At 58.1% G+C, this 16,809-nt stretch overlaps 1 protein-coding gene across 2 annotated transcripts in view; it reads left to right on the top strand.

The window, feature by feature from the left end:
* Positions 1-16,809, top strand: part of ZNF236 (zinc finger protein 236) — a 64,973-nt gene that overhangs the window by 15,561 nt on the left and 32,603 nt on the right. For both annotated transcript variants that reach the window (XM_036010141.1, XM_036010140.1), the window contains exons 4-10: positions 2,683-2,861; positions 4,588-4,712; positions 4,980-5,152; positions 5,862-6,005; positions 8,406-8,609; positions 9,527-9,752; positions 15,916-16,188. In XM_036010141.1, coding sequence (XP_035866034.1) covers positions 2,683-2,861; positions 4,588-4,712; positions 4,980-5,152; positions 5,862-6,005; positions 8,406-8,609; positions 9,527-9,752; positions 15,916-16,188 — 1,324 coding nt within the window. The remainder of the gene's footprint in view (positions 1-2,682; positions 2,862-4,587; positions 4,713-4,979; positions 5,153-5,861; positions 6,006-8,405; positions 8,610-9,526; positions 9,753-15,915; positions 16,189-16,809) is intronic.

The following is a 16,809-nucleotide window of genomic DNA, read 5'->3' as shown; positions in this document are numbered from 1 at the left end:
GGTGACGGAGGCAGGAAGGGAGCCAGTCCTGTCGAGGTCCCATGGGCAGGACTCAGCATCGCTCGGGCCGCCCAGTCGGAGGCTGGGAGTTTGAGGCCTCGGTGAGGGGCGAGGCGGCCGCGGGCTCGGCCAGGGAGCCTGTGACCGTACAGGACAGGAGCCCCGAAGCGCGTCTTCCCTGCACGGGTGCGAGGAGCGCACCTTCGGCCGTCTTCCTCTGTTGCGTGTTTCATCTCTCGGTTAAGTGATTTGAACGTGGTGGATTAGCAGTAACTATAGGAATAATCACTGGCCTTTTGCTGCATCTAAACGTAATGCATAAGAATCCAGCTAAGCCCTGGCTGGTGTGGCTCAGTGGACTGAGTGTTGGCCTTTGAGCTAAAGGGTCACCAGTTTGAGTCCCAGTCAGGGCAATGCCTGGGCTGCAGGCCAGGTCCCCAGTAGGGGACACGCAAGAGGCAACCACACACTGATGTTTCTCCCCCTCCCTTCCCCTCTTTCTATAAACAAAATCTTAAAAAAAAAAAAAAAGAAGAAGAACCCAGCTGAGATGGAGCCAGGACTCTTTATCCCAGGACTCCCTCCCTCTTAACACTAAAAATGCCCAGAGACACACCCACAGATGGAGAAAGACTCTGAAAGGTGGGAAGAAGGCAGATGGCAGGGGGGTGTCAGGGTGTGAGAAGGAGCGTGGCAGGGAGTGCCCTGGGCTTCTGTCCTTCCTCCTGGGCAGCTGGTTCGGGTTCGGGGGAAGCCCGTGGCCTCTGCCAGTAGGTCCAGACGAAAGTGCTCCAGGGAAGCTGGGGAAGGGCCATCTGACCCCAGAAGACCTTTCTGACCTCGCCCGCCCTACTCTAGCCACATGCTGCTTGGTGGTGCCCGTGAGACTGGGTTGGGGGAGGGGTTCCATCCGCTGCTGGCTTGTGTCCGTCTGACCCCCAACTGCCTGAGATAAGGTGGGGAGCCAGTCCCACAGCCCTCTCCTGGCAGGTGGGGGCAGTGGCACCCAGGTCCCTCCCTGCCACCCGATGGTGTTGGCAGAGCCCAGCTGCGAGCTGCCTTTCTGCCCTGCGCCGGGCAGCACAGGTAGAGGTCTGATTCCGGGCTAGAGCAGGGGCAGTGGGCCTGTGGAAGCTGAGCCTCCCCACCTCCCCACTCCCTGTCCCCCCCCCACCCCCCACCGTCAGCAGGGAGACCGAACCGGTGCTGCCACTGTGCTTCTCACCCACTGGTGTCAGCGGGCCCTGCAGGGGACCCTCCACCCCACCTGGTCCTGTGCTACATCTAAACAGGTGACTTTTCACTAAAAGAGAGCTGAGATGAGTCTCAGCACAACCCCCAGGTGTGCAGGTCACAGACAGCAGTCCACCGTCGGGCCAGGAGGCAGTGCAGCCCCAGCCCCACGAGGAGGACAGTGGTGCCCCAGCTGTAAGGGTCCGGCAAGGACTGCAGAGCGGCCGTCGTGTCGGTGCCCAGGCTGCACGTCACCCTGCTCTCACCGTGCGAGCTGGCGTGCGCAGCCCAGAGTTCCCGCTCACAGAGTGGGGACGAGTTTCTGAGTCGTGTCCGTGCCTCCCGAAACCCACGGACCTGCCCGACGGGGAGCAGCGCGGACTGGGCCGCGGTGGAGAGAGACCGCCCCGATAGGGAGACGGGGGCAGCCTTACTCCACAGCCAGGACAGGGGGCGGGAGTTATCGGGGGCAGTGAGTGCTTCCCCGGAAATTCAGGCGTGCAGAGGCCATTTTTTGAAAGACACGCAGCAAATTGTGTTAGGAATTTTGTTTGTTTTTGACCATTTGCTAGAAAGAACTTTCTTAATGTTCAACAAGATACTAATAATCTAGTAATTTTTAATTTCTTAAATTATTACACAACGATATTGACTTCAAGTTGCTTTCCTTGAAGTCGTTTTGGATTGCTCAGCACCTTCCCCCCATCCTCGTCTTTTCCTGCGAAGGGCGTGCCGGGCGGCGGCCGTGGGCACCCCCGCTGGAGCGGGGTCTGCGTGCGTCGTTTCTGGGGCCGCTGTGTGCGGGATGAGGAGCACTGGTGGGAGGGAGCGGCCGTAGGTTTTGTGGGAGCAGCAGTCTGTGCTCGTTGCCAGGCGCACTCCTTGTCCCTCCTGCGAGGACCTGTCCCTCGGAGAGGGGGTCTCTCGGTGTGGGAGGGGTTCTGAACACGGGGCTCCTTGGACCTTGCGCCACGTCAGCAGCTCCTGCTGGCGGGAGCCGTTGCTGAGGCTTCCTCGGCCGTGCGCTGCTCACCTGTCCGCACATGCTGCGGCGGAGCTGCCGCCCAGGTGCTGGCCGAGGGCCGGTGTCCTGGCGACCCTGGTCTGTAGGCGTGGGGTGGCCGCCTGCCCGGATGCACCAGACCCAGGTGCAGAACAGCTGCATCTGCGCTACCTCACCGACGTCCTCTGTCTCTCTGGAGTGCTCACTGCGCTGACGGACACAGGGCCAGTCCCCCTGCAGCCCTGGGAACTGGGAGCCGTTCACTGTGCTGAGAAATTGTATTGTTCACTGGCTTCTGTCTTCTCCTGCCAGCAAAGAAATGATTTTTTCTCCTCACATGTGCACGTAATGATACATTTTTGAAGGGTGAAAACAGTGTCCATGTAACTTGTGTGTTGGCCAGCTGCAGGACTAGCTCTTGCTCACGGGCGGTGTCCCCTCTGCAGAACCTCATCTGCCCCGAGTGCGGGGACGAGTTCGCCCTGCAGAGCCAGCTGGCCACCCACCTGCAGGAGCACCGGCAGGAGCTGGCGGGCGGCCGCGCCCACACCTGCAAGGCCTGCGGGAAGGAGTGCGCCGCGGCGCCGCAGCTGAGGGAGCACCTGAAGAGCCACCACAGAATCAGGTAGGAGCCTCGGCCTGGCCTGGGGACACGCGTCCGTGCCTGTGGGAACAGGCAGGCCTGGCTTCGGCTGCCCGACACTCTGGCCGGTCCGCTGTGGCCTCAGCATGCCTCTCCTGGCACGCAGGTCCAGGCCGCAGTGGGAGAGACGCGCTCAGGCGTTCAGAGGAGGAGTCGGGCCACATGGGGAGAAGGTTCTAGCTGGCACTGACGCGTCCCTGACGCAGTGCGCAGCACACAGAGCATGTCTGGGGAGGCAGCCCTCCCGGGACACAGTCCCTCCGTGTCCCCAGTGTGCAGAGGAGCGGAACCGAGTTAGAAGGAGAGGCCACCTACCTTTCCAAGGCTGTGTGGCATCTGGTTTTAGAGCTCACAACGTTGATAACCGTGCTTATATTTAAATACACTATGTGCATTTATTCCTGGTGAAATGTAACATGTCTTTCAAACTTCATATTTCACCTCTTCTGATTATACGTTTTTACTCACACATCGTTTCCTCAATGCCATTAAATGCAACTTCCTTCCGGGCCCTTGGCGCTCAGGCCAGCTCCTGGTGACGGCCGGTCTGCCCTTGCTGAGCTCCTTTCCCCACCTGGCCGGGCCAGCCAGCGCCGCGGCCTCTGTGACCGCCGTGATGTCGTCAGCCTGCCGCCATCCCAAGCCCCGGGTGCGGGGGCCTCTGCGCTCCCCAGGCACCACCACCAGAGCCCCAGCCCCGTCCTCGCAGTTGGGGAAGTGCCTCGGCCTGTGCCCTTTGCGCACGCTCAGGCGAGTGTTTCACAGACGCAGGCCAAGCGTCTCCGTGGGCCGAGCCTTCTCATTTTCCCCACTCCCTTCACTGCGCCTGTGGCTGGCGCGGGCGGTCCCCACCTCGTTCCTTGTTACCTCAGTGGCTTTCCAGCCCCCAGATGCAATGTGTGTGCCCCACACACGACACTTCCTTTCTGACAAAGTTGAACACAGGCACGTGTGCTGGTCTCCACGGTTTGGGAGAGGTGGCTGGCATGTTACGGGGCTGTCACACACCGGAATGCACTGGTCCTGGGTCTCTGGGGGGTGGGGGGGGGCTGAGCTGCCGACAGCCTCGTCCTCACAGAGCCGGCTGTCACTGAGCAGAGGAGATGGCAGGGACTGTGTGAACGGGTCCACCAGTGTGGCCGGTTGAGCCAGTGCGTGTGCTGAGAGGGCGATGGGGAACCGGCAGGGTGGGCAGCTGCCGCGGCTGCACATGAGGGAGGCCGCTGTGGGGGCCAGTGTCAGGGTCAGGGAGCAGGAGGGGCTGTGCTCAAGACACGTTGGGGTGGAGCAGCCCCGCGCCCTCCCCGAGGAGGTGGGGCAGAGCCGGGTCCAGGGTGGGCTCCACGGAGGCGTCCGGGTGGGAGGCCGCCAGCAATGCCTGGTGTTGAAGTCGGGGTGTGGGGAGGTGGCAGTGACTCGGGGTTGTGCAGGCTGCGGTTGCGCAGACCTTGGTGTCGGGCCATGTGGTGGAGCCCCTGCCCCCCAAAACGCAGCTGTGCCCCTCTCGTCGCGTGTGTGGACAGCGAGTCTCTGTGGTGCTGGAGACAGAAAACTGGTGGGGGCTGTGGGTAGAGGACACGCACACTTAGGTGGGGCTGACTTTCCGCTGCATCAAGTTCATGGCCGGCCGGCTGACCCTGTGGAAGGACCCCCCTGCCGAGGGTGTCACACAGGCAGACGACCTCCTGAGCGCCCCGTGTTGCACTAGGATGTCCAGCACCAGGTCGTACAACCGGAACGTCGACAGGAGCGGATTCACCTACTCGTGCCCGCACTGCGGGAAGACGTTCCAGAAGCCGAGTCAGCTCACGCGGCACGTGAGGATACACACAGGTGCGGAGCGCGCTCCCCGGGCGGCGGGCTGTGGGGCTCGCGGGAGAAGAGGCGGGCCTTGGAGCCCGCCGGACCCGGCCTTGACCCCTGGCTTTCCCCCGGGTCGCTGTCTAGCCTGGGTGTGGATGTTGAGATTCTGGGGTAGGCGCCGACGTACGAGTGTGCCGTCCCGGGGCGCGCCCTGGCTGGAGGGACGGCTGGGGTCCCGAGGGTGGTGACGCAGCCAGCGCAGCGAGGAAGGATGGTGTGTGTTCCTTCTGCCTCCAGGCGAAAGGCCCTTCAAGTGCAGCGAGTGCGGGAAGGCCTTTAACCAGAAGGGGGCGCTGCAGACGCACATGATCAAGCACACAGGCGAAAAGCCGCACGCCTGTGCCTTCTGTCCTGCCGCCTTTTCCCAGAAGGGGAACCTGCAGTCCCACGTGCAGCGAGTGCACTCGGAGGTGAGCCCGCCCGCAGACACGGGGCCCCGGGGTGCCCAGGTCAGCGGGCTGCGGCCTGTGGGCCCAGCTGACGCCACCTCGAAGGCCGAGCTGCTAGGTCGTGTTCGGTCCTGGGACACACGGCAGGCGGTGCCCTTGGTCGGTCACAGGGCACTGGGTAGGAACAGACCGGAAGTCCCGTCCAGGTGAGCTCGAGGCAGCCGTCGCCTCGTGATAACGCAGGCGGGCTGACGGCGGCGAGGAGCCTGGGGCTCCGCCCGCGCTCCACGTGCCCTGCACTTGCCTGCGCGCGCAGCCACCCCGGGCCTCGCCGCCGTGGGACAGGTGCAGGCGGTGACGGGCTCACCCCGAGGGGCCGTCCTCCCGACTTGTCCGCCCTGTGCCGCAAACGCCGCTCAGGGTCACAGGACACTGGGACCCGCGTCACACGTGCTCTTGTTACTGAGTCGTAGCGACGGAAAACCGTGAGTGGTCACGGCGGCACCAGCCCGGGCAGAGCGAGTCCGTGGCTCACTCTCGCACCGGCCACACTGGCCACAGCGCTCGGGCACGGACGCTGGACCGAGCCACTGTACAGGGAGAAGCGACGTTCGAGGGCTGGGTCACTTCTGTCATTTTTAACGGAGTGGTCAGTCATGATGTGCCCTAATGAGAATGTTTTGATCTGATAATCAAGTGTCAAAGTCATTTTTCTCTTTGGTTCGTTCAGGTCAAGAATGGCCCTACCTACAACTGCACAGAGTGCAGCTGTGTGTTTAAGAGTCTAGGCAGCTTGAACACGCACATCAGCAAGATGCACATGGGCGGGCCGCAGAGCGCCGCCGGCTCCACAGAGACGGCGCACGTCCTCACGGTGAGCTGGGGGCGACGGGGGGCGGGGGCGACGGGGCGGCTGCGGGGAGGGCGTCCCCATGCCGAACCCTGTGGTCTCGGTCCAGGCCCTCAGAGCGAGCTGTGCCTACAGCGTTACTTAGTGCTGCCAGGTGCTGCGGGGGCTTCTCCGCGTGGCTGTGGGTGCTGCTTCGTGTTAATTAGTGAGGAAAAGCCAGTCTCAAATTTCAGAGTCGAGCTAGGTGATCCTGATTTATGGACAGTCTCCTGACCTGATAAAATGAGACAAGTGGAGTCACTAATTTATAAAATTGCAATTCCTTCAATTTATTGGTGATTGTTAGGGATTACTCTTTACCATTATATTACAATTTAAAAATCAAGTATCCTTTTAAGATACATTTCTCCATTAGGTGACGGTGACCCTTTTTCCTGAGACTTTGGATTTGGGGAAACTGAATTGTATGACTTCAGACACACACACTTTCGTTCTTTTTCTGTAGGGTTCTATAGCCCAGCCCAATCTGCCACCCCCACCTCTCCATTTACAGCAAAGGGCAAAGCCCGAGCCCAGAGCGCGGCGTGTCGCAGCCACTGCGCCCAGACGGGTGTCTGGGCGGGCCCACCGCTGCCCCCTCCCGTACAGCACGGCGGCCCCCTGCGGTTCGTCCTGAGCGCTGGGCACAGGCCTGCCGCCGCCGGCTCCCCTCCTTTCCGCCCCGCGCGGTGTGTGCGGGCGGAGACGGCTCCTCCGCTCCTCTCCCTCGGGCGGATGTCCTGGGGGAGTTCTGAAACTGGAGAATAATTAGAGCCTGATAATTAAGTCTTAACACTCTATTTTGGACTGAGTATGTTTTAATAGAATTCTCAGTGTGTGGATCGACCCAATATTGAGAGTTTTCACCATCCTTCTGGCAACGTGGAAAGGAAATGTGTAGCTGCATAGACTAATCTGGAGTGATAACCCAGATAACTTGTGACATCTGTGTTCTTGATAAACATCTGAAGAGGCAGCGCGGGCGGGTGGTGGGCGCTGGGGCCTACCCTCCTTCCTCCTCTCTTGGGCTGCGCGGGGCCTTCTCCCCAGGCGGCTCTCCGTGCTGTATCTCGCTCTTCTGACTCCTGGTCTTTTTGCTCTTCCTTTGATGGTGGTTTTCTTCAGCTTCATCTCACGATTCTCTTACTGACATTTTCAGCTAGTACGAGTTTTAGTTTCTGGGAGCTCTCCTTCGTGCTTCTCCAGTTTGGCGCACTTTCCTACGAAACGTGATTAGCATTTTCCTTCTAAAAGTCCCTTCCCCTCTGAGTTGCCTGCCTGGAGTCACGTCCCTCTGCTCCCTTTTCCGGACGTTTTGTTAGGTCCTCGGGGGATGAGGCCACAGCACACCCCAGGACGGACTTCTCACCCAGGGCGGAGCTGCCCCATCCCCAGGGCGGCCTGGGCCAAGGGAACCAGCCCCCGGCCTGGGGTCCTAGAGGCAGAGCAGAGGAGACTCCAACTTTGTGTTTCATCTGGGGTCTGAGGGCCGCAGGCACCGAGTTCTCCCCAGTTCTCACTGGTCTTTCTCTCTCCTCCCAGTCAGTCCTTTTGCCTGAAGGCAGATGCCTAACTGCCATCAGTGGAGGAAGACAAGGGGTTAATGGTCCGTCCTGGGCATTTCTCCCAGGGTCTTCACTTGCTGCATCGGTAGACCTCATTTTCAAGAGCAGGTTCAGGTCTGCAGAGAACAGAGCGGGAAGCACAGTGACGTCCATACTGTCCCCCGTGGCTCATACCCCCGCGGCTGGGGCCTTTGCTACAGCCGAGGATGAACACCCGTGTGTTGTAGGGCCCGAGGCCACCCGCTGTGCTGCGTGCTGAGCAGGTTTTGACAGACGTGTCCTGTCCTGAGCCCACTGCCACGGACCCCACGGGGCCGGTCCTCGCCGCCCTGCTCCCCGCCATCTGTCTGGCCTGGCGTTTCGGACGGACGCCCGAGTGTCTGAGGGGTCAGGCCAGCTCTATCTGCAGCTGCTCCTCACTGCACCCCTCCAGGGCCCTGTTGCCTGGAAGTTTTTGAATTTCTAGTCACACTTGTTGCTTCTTTCGCTGCTTCTGTAGCCCCCTCACCCTTCCGTGCCGGTGGGCTCACAGTGTCTGAGGTTGGCGCGCTCCACCCCGCCCTGACCCGGCAGTGCTTGCTCACACCCCTCAGAGACTTCGGGAGGCTGTCGTAGGACATTGCAGGGCGTGTGATTGTGAGGGCCAGCATTGTGCCGCACGTGAAAGCACACATAGTGAGGCATTGCATTCACAGTGTGTCTGGAATAGGCTTAGATGTTCATGCTCACAGGGAAGATGTGCCAGTTTTGTGTTTTTTAAATGAAATGAGCACTAATGTCTTTTGTTCATGTTGTTAATGAAAGCATTGCTGTGTTTTAGGCCACGCTGTTTCAGACTTTGCCTCTTCAGCAGACAGAGGCCCAGGCTGTGTCGGGCCCGGGCCAGCCCAACTCCCAGGCAGTGACCGACGTCATCCAGCAGCTGCTGGAGCTCTCGGACCCCGGGCCGGCCGAGCCCAGCCAGGCCGCGCAGCCGGGCCAGCAGCTCAGCATCACGGTGGGCATCAGCCAGGACATCCTGCAGGTGAGGCACACTCCCCTGCCTGTCCGTGCCTGTCAGACGCCGGTCGCGACCGAGAGACGAGTGGGGGCCTGTCACACTCCCCCGAATTGAATACGCGTTCGTGAAACAAGATAGGCTTACGCAGTCACTTACGGACAGTGCAGAATTCTAAGTGATTATTAAGCTAAACATTTTTTAAATGTTTAAACCCGTAATTTTTTCTCTGTAAGTGAATTTACTTGAACGAGCTCTTCCGACTTCTCGTACCTGTCCCTGTTGACATAAGAAATGTCTCGTTGTTGCTTGAGGTTGTGCTATAATCCTTGGAGTCAGCACCGTGTGCGTGCCTGTGTGTTCTGTGTGCACATCGTGCGCACGGTGGGGACGACGGGGGGGGGGGGGGGGGGGGGGATGGAGGAGGAGGAGGCAGGGCTGGGGAGCTGAGCCCTCGCCTTTCCTGATTCTGACCGCCCAGCCGCGAGTCTGGTTTCACGTCCAGTCTTCACTGCCGATCAGACGGCCTTGTTCCTGCTCCTCCTCCCTGGCTGTGTCCTCAGTGCACAAGCCACCTCTCCTCTCCCTTGTGGGGATGAGCTGGTCGGGTACCATGACAGCCGACGTCTGAAGTCTGAAGGGCAAACCCAGTGTAGCTTAGAACAGCGATTTCCAAAGGTGCCTGAGGTCACATATGTAAAAATCAACTCACGTTGTGTGATTCAGACACCGACGGCTGGTCAGACTGTGTCTGGGAGGGGGTGAGATGCCGGGTGTCGGAAGGGGCGCGTCAGTCACGAATGGGGGTGTGCTGCCGACCGAGGACTGTCGCTGGGCGGCGCAGCCTGCGTCTCTCCGCGTGGCGCTAGCGCTCTGTGGGTGAGGCTGGCTCGGAGCGGTGTGGGCCGTCGGATCTCCTAACCTCCGAGTTTTTTCTGTCTCAGCAAGCCTTAGAAAACAGTGGGCTGTCTTCAATTCCAGCTGCAGCACACCCCAGCGACCCCAGCCACGCCAAGACTGCTGTGCCGGGCCAGGACCCGGACCTCCCCGATGCGCCCCGCGAGCCAGCCGACCCTGCCGACGCGGAGCCGGAGAAGGAGCAGGAGAGCCCAGAGAAGCTGGACAGAAAGGAGAAGAAGCTCATCAAGAAGAAATCACCGTTTCTCCCTGGTAATTTCAGTGGGCTTTGATCTTGAGACGTTCGGGCGGCACAGTGCTTGTTTTTTGAGAGACACACCTTATTTCTCTTTCTGAAGGTGATGGTGTTTTGAACATCCCGATAAAGTCTACCTAGCAGCGTTTGTTTGATATTTAAAATTAAAAGCCATGAGATAAATTTGATAAACTACCTCTTTTCCCCGGGTGCCTTCTTCCTCTGACTCCAGCCTCCCCTGGCTCTCCCCCACGGCTTGACCGGGCTGTCGCTGCCCTCCTCCCGGTGACCTCCTCACCCCGCAGCTGCCGTGCCTCCTGGCTTGCTGCTGCGGCCGCCTCGCACCTCCTCCCTCCCTTCCGCGGTGACAGAGCTGCCGAGGCAGGCCTGCAAAGCGCGGCCCCTCTGCTCTCGGCCTTCCCCTCCACCCACTGTGGAGTCTTGGCCTTGGGGCCCCTGGAACCAGCCCCGCGGGCATGGCCACTCTCCCACCCGCTCCTGGGAGCAGGCTGACCTGACGGTAGTGAGGGCTTCCTGCCAGTGCCTCCAAGGCCATTCAGCGTCAGGAACGCCCTCCTCCTCCCCCTCCTCTCCGTTCCCTGCCACACCTGGGGGCTGGTCACTTCAGCCACCCTCAGTGTGCTCTCCCTGCAGAGGGCCACCCTCCCCAGCCCTGTGGTCCCCCCTAGCTGCTGAGCAGCGGGAGTCACTTCCGTTCCTTTCCGATTCCCTGCTCGCTGAGCCCGGCTCGTTGCATGGAGGCAGGGTCACCACATCTCCCTCCAGGGAAATAGGATCCTGTCTTTTCGACAGAAGTGTTCTCGTGAAATACTTCATAGTGGCCAGAACTGTGCTGCCTGCCCCAGTGTCTGGGAAGCAAGGGCTTTCTCGCTGCACAGAGTGGAGGGACCCCTAGTCTCCGTTCACCCTCCTGAGAGTGTGTTCACCCTCGCTGTGGGCACAGCTGTGAAGCCCTCCTCTCTCACCTCGCGGAGCACCGCCGCTCCCCCCTCCTTCCCTGGATCTGTCCCGTCCCCCCAGCCCCACAGGTGCCGGCCCCGCGGCCTCCCAGGTTCCGGGGGCTGTGTTGTGGGTGTCTGCCCACCTCACACGCGCCTGTTGGGGGACGGACATCCACAGCCTGTGCAGAGCCTCGCGTGGCGTTGCCATGGGCTGCTGCCTGTGCTTCTCCTGTGAGAGCCTCTGAAGGGGCTGGCCCGGCTGCCGGCCCAGGCCCTGCTGCTCCGGGTGCAGCACCAGAGCCCGCTTCCGGGGGCCGGGCGGCAGCAGCCCGTCCCCGAGGACGGCAGGCGGCTGGCTTCTGCACTGAGCGTAGGGGTTTCAAAGTGGCGTGCCAGGGAACCTCTTCTCCCGCGTTTTCACGTGGGTGTTGTGGTTTCAGAGTCTCTGGAGGTTACACAGAATAATTTTGGAATAAGCTAAATACACATATACAGTACTGAGCAAGTTTTGGCAATTCTAATAAACTTTATTACTTTCCTGTTTAAAATCGGGGCAACATTGGTTAGTAGAATTATATAGGTTCCAGAGGTACAATTCTATCATATTGTGTCATACACATCATCAGTGCACTGTGAGTTCACACCCCAGGTCAAGTCTCCTTCCGTCACCGCTTGTACCCCTCTACCCTCTGGTCACCACCGTGCCTCGTCTGTGGGGGTGTGTGTGTGTGTGTGTGTGTTTGCGGCTTTGTAGGTTAAATTGCACTGCTTTTTGTTTCTTTTTCCCTTTATTTTTCTCTAGGACACATTTTTTAATTCGGCCGGTATTTTTTTCAATTTCACTTTATAAAATATACTTTTTTATAAAATGTAATATTGGTGCTTTAAAATCAGGTAATTTATGAGATCATTCAATCTAGTCACTCATAAGTCATTCAGCTGGTAGTGTAATAATTTAAAGAAATGTAATTGCAATTTACAAAATAGTTTTGTTTTATTTCCCCATACTTTGTGTCTGCACAGATAAAAGAAAATTAAAATTTTCAAACATTTTATATTAATTTTTTTTTAAAAATACACTGTTTTCGATAGTTTTGGCCTTCTTTTAAAAGAATTTACTTATTTTTAGAGAGAGGGGAAAGGAGGGCGAAAGAGGGAGAGACACATCACTGTGTGGTTGCCTCTCAGGCGCCCCCTCCTGGGGACCTGGCCTGCAAACCAGGCATGTGCCCTGACTGGGAATCGAACTGGGGACCCTTGGGTTCACAGGCCAGTGCTCAATCCACTGAAGCACACCAGCCAGAGTCAGCTCTATGGTCTCTATAAAGGTCTTGAGTTAAAGTTTGAAAGGACAAAAATTAAGGTACCAGGATAACTCTGCTGTAGGTTTAGCAGCATTTTCATATAGAACAGTTTGAAATGGCAACTAACTTGCCTTACCACATACCTGCACTTGGGGAAAACCCCTCCCAACGCACGGAGGAGTTCCAGCGCGTGCGCTGCGGTGGGCTCACAGAGGTGTCCAAAAGACCCACGTGAACGGCACAGAAAACTGCTTCTTTGTGAAGCGTCGGCTGGCGATCCTGATGCTGAGGTGGGCGCGGGAGGCTTGGTCCCTAGGCACTGCTCTCCGGAAGCTCAGTTTTTAAAAGAAGACTTTGTTACTTATTCTTAGAGGGGGGAAGGGAAGGTAAAGAGAGGGGGCGCAACATGGATGTGCGAGAGAAACGTTGATCGTTGCCTCTCACGTGTGCCTCTCCCTGGCATGGGCCTGCGGCCCAGACGTGCCCTGAACGGGAGTTGGACCGGTGACCTTCCCTTGCAGGACAACACCCAACCCCGCTGAGGCACACCAGTCAGGGTGCCTGTGGGTCATTTTTAAGAACTTGGGCATCAGGCTCCTGGAGCGCTTGCTAGACCTGCCTGCACGAGGTCAGGCGTGCTCCTTGAAGATACTAGACACATTCCGGCCGTCACAAGAGATGGCTTCCAGTGGCCCTGTGCACGCAGCTGCAGTGGTACTCAGTGTGCACCTGCCAGGTACAGGTGTGGAGGTGCTGCGCCCCTGAACTAACCAGCACACCCACCTGTTGTCACGTTCCCCCTGTTCTGCCAGCTTTGACCTCGGCCCTCGGGTGACAGTGGCGTTCTCCAGCCCTGGTGCTCCAGGGCCATTGCAGGAAGCTGACTGACCCTCCCCAGAGAGCAGCTGTTCTCTGCTTCTGCTGATTGGGCAGCACTTCCCAGCTGCACGAAGCAGAGGCAGGACCCTGCGGTAACGGGGGCCCTGCAGGCAGCATTGCTGCGCCCAGTCGTCGGGCAGGAGCTCCCGCAGGCCTCCTTGGCTCCGAGGCTGCAGGCGTGTGCTCTGTCTGGGGCAGGGGGAGGGTCGGACTCTCCTCCCTCCAGGCAGACGGTCCTGCTGTGAGGGCAGCTGGGGACTGGCAGGGGTGGCAGCATGGTGACATGGGCTGCTAGAGATGCTGGCCTTTCTTCATCTTATGCCAGCATCAGTTTTTGTAACAGAATTTAACTAAATCTTTGACTGAACTTTATTTCGATTTTAGATGGGCAGCTAGCTGTACACATTCCGTTTGTCCATGCTGTGCTTGTCCCACTGATGTGCAAAGCCACCATTACTGTATGTCACCCTCTCAAAATGGCCAGGGTCTCTCTGGCCTTGACCCTCCCCCCCGCCCGTGTTTATTGGTGTATACCAGGTCCAAACGGCTTTATTTAATTAGCATTGCAGCATGCTTTCATAAGGCGGGAGCCCAGTCCCTTCTCGCTGTATTTCGAAAATGTATTTTTGACCGTTTTCACATATTTATTTTTTCATGTGTACTTTAGAATTGTCAGCTAAATTTCCACAACTGTAGTTCTAAAAAAGTCCTATTGCTATTTGTATGTAAGTGATTTAATCAGGGAGAATTGATGATGAACTCATAATTTTTAGTCTTTGTACCAAAGAATACAGTGTGCACTTTTCTTTTTCATATTTTAGTAGTTTTTAAATTTTCTTCTGGGGTTGTAGATATGAAGGATATTGACTTCCATGTATTAAACATGGGTCTCTTTAAGTGAAGACTAGATGTTGGATTTTAGTAAAAGGCTTTCTATCTGAACAATGACTACAAGGAGATCTCTTCCTGTTACAACCGGTCACTGCACGTGAGAGGGGAGCCACCACCCAGCGTCGGGAGGGCTGCCCCAGGGCCGTGGCCCACTGTCCGGGTCCTCAGTTTGTCAGAGGGCTGGGGTCTGGCTTCCGTTTCCCTTGGGACACGGGGTGGGCCAGACAGACTGTGCAGGACAGACTTGTGAGTGGACCCTGGGGACAGTCCTCTTGTGTCTCTTACGGAACTAAAGATCTTCATTGTTCAGAAAAAACTCGGATTTTCCAGGGTGAATTCCTAAGTTTAGCTCGTAACTTTTATAGTTCCCTCTCACCTTGTTGTACCTTGCTTTTTGATTTGTTGTAAGATCTTTAGGTAATTCCACTTCTCTGCATTTTTACTTACTATTTTTAAGTGGCCCTAAATTTTAGTCTACATTAATGTAAGCAGTATGACCATAAACTAAATGTCTGTCTTTCTTTTGAAACCATTTCCCTTGTTTCCTACTCTTTTTTTTCTCTTCCTGCCTCGTGTTTTGTTTCCATTACTTCATTGTTTTAGAAAAAATGTCATTTTTTATTCATTTTTCTAACCTATGTTAGTCTTGCAAAGAGCAGTGTGTGCAGGAAAATAAGTCTTCTTTGCTCACAGTCTCGTGCACAGAGGAGAATTCCTGGTATTTACTGGCAGCGAGGGGGGAAACGCCAGCATTTCCTTTTCCCACCGAAACTGCAGGTACAGCAGATCCTGGAATAACGTCATTTCGTTACAATGCTGATGAGGAAGGAAAAGGGTTCTGGCCAGGCCACTGTCCGTGTGGGTTTCTCAGCAGCCCGTGCCCTCTCGAGTCCCTGGGCTGCCCCGAAACTGCACCCCCGAGGTGCTCGCGTCCACCCTTGCCCCCACCCCCGCTGCCCCCATTGCAGCCAGCGTGGGTGTGCTCGCTGTGTGGTGGGGGGGGGAGCAGGGCGGCCCTCTCCTGCCCGTGACCCCCCGCAGAGCCTCCGCCGCCCCTCTCCACCCCAGGCAGGCATCTGCAGGGTGGAAAAGAGGCATTTTCCTTGGTTCTGTCAGTTTCTTACAAAGCGTGTGCTGGCTCACATGTGTTTCACTGTTCAGTGTTAGAATGTTCTGAGCCCTCCTTTGGAAGCTGGGTGAGGTTGTCGTGACCAGAAAGACGCGGTAGGAACTGAACTCTGTATCGATTAGCCTAGAGTGCACGTGGCTTCCTTGCCCATCATTTCTCTCTGAGTCGCGTCTCCGAGAACCCGTCGCCCTTAGGGAGGGGGAGGGCTTGCTGTGCCCAGGCCAGAGTGAAGGTGCCCCGGCCACGCCCCGACACAGCCCAGGCCCCACGGGCCTCTCTGCCGGGCTGTGCACGCCTGCCCCATGTTGCACGAGGACATCTAATTCAAGATAAAGTGATTCTGCGAACTCCGTTTTTACGGTGTTTTCATACTTCAGAAGTAATTTGTTAGTACGTCTCCATGACTTCTACTTGTGATTTTCTCTAATAGGGCTACGTCACCCCGACTCGAAGGCGAATTGTATTAGAGGCACAAAAGAATCTTTCACGAGCCCGTCTCACACCCTACTCCGACCGAACTGGTTATAGATTACCTTTTGTAGCACATGGACTTACCCTTTCTGAACTATTTGCACTTGCATTTTTTTTATTATTGGTGATCTTGGAGGGACTGAAACAGCACAGCGTTATTCCTTCCCTGCTGTTCCATGGGTCGACTTCGGGGCCCTTGGACGTGCCCGGTTCTGACTCGCGGTCACTCTGGCCCGCGGCTGCAGCCCGCCGCCGGCGTGCTCCCATCGGCTGCCTGGGCGGGGAGCGCGCACTCGCGCGCACGTGCCACGGTTTGCGTTCCTGGGACCGTCGGATCCCCCGCAGCACTAGATCCTAGCGCTCCGCTCGCTAGTCGCAGTGACTGCAGCAGTGTCCGCCCTCTGCGTCCCTGACCGCGCACCTCCCGCGTGGCAAAGCGCGCCCGGACTTGCGTGGTCGCGCGGAGCTGTGTTAGCAGACCCCCGGGCGGGCCCCGGGCGCCCGGCTGCCGGGCCCTCACGGCGTCTGTGTCCTTGCGCTGCAGGCTCCATCCGCGAGGAGAACGGGGTCCGCTGGCACGTGTGTCCCTACTGCACCAAGGAGTTCCGGAAGCCCAGCGACCTGGTTCGGCACATCCGCATCCACACGCACGAGAAGCCCTTCAAGTGCCCGCAGTGCTTCCGCGCCTTCGCGGTGAAGAGCACGCTGACCGCGCACATCAAGACGCACACGGGCATCAAGGCCTTCCAGTGCCAGTACTGTCTGAAGAGCTTCTCCACTTCCGGGAGCCTCAAAGTGCACATCCGCCTGCACACAGGTGCGGGGGGGGGGGGGGGCGGGCAGGCAGTCCGTGCGCGTGCGCGGATGTGGGGGCTACGGGGCAGGGCAGCCAGCACGCGGGGGCGGGGGCGGGGCTGGGGCTGGGGCCGGGGCTGGGGCCCGCCAGCCAGCCCTTACTTCCGCACCTGTGCCGCGGGCCGGGCTGGGCCGCGCTCCCCGCTGCACCGCGGTCTTCCCGCGCAGCGGAGCGTCGCCAGGACCCGCGCTTACCTCCGCGATCTGAGTTCGTGGATGCCCTGGGTGGGGGAGGCCCGAGGTAGGTCGTGGCAGAGGACACCCGTGTGCTGGTGCTGGAATCCGCGTTTTCATTTACCAATAAAATTGTAAAAGAAGGAAATTTCCTCTAAAAAGGAAAGTGAGAGTAGAGGGTTGTTAAGAGGATTTTATGGTCATCTTCACCAGCAGCAGCGCTATTACAGCTAAGAAGAGCTCGTGTTCTGAATGCCACAGCCGGCGGGTGCTCCTTAACCCCGGCGCAGCTGCCCCCGGGCCCAGCCTTCCTGGGGCTGCTGGGGACCGAGGGCCGCGGGAGGGAGAGAGCCGCTCACACACTTCAGTGTGTGTACGACTGCTGGTGGTTTGACCTCCACTTTACTGT

The sequence above is a fragment of the Phyllostomus discolor genome, chromosome 9 (assembly GCF_004126475.2).
Source record: "Phyllostomus discolor isolate MPI-MPIP mPhyDis1 chromosome 9, mPhyDis1.pri.v3, whole genome shotgun sequence".
Lineage (NCBI taxonomy): Eukaryota > Metazoa > Chordata > Mammalia > Chiroptera > Phyllostomidae > Phyllostomus > Phyllostomus discolor.
This window is presented reverse-complemented; position numbering and strand designations above follow the sequence as displayed.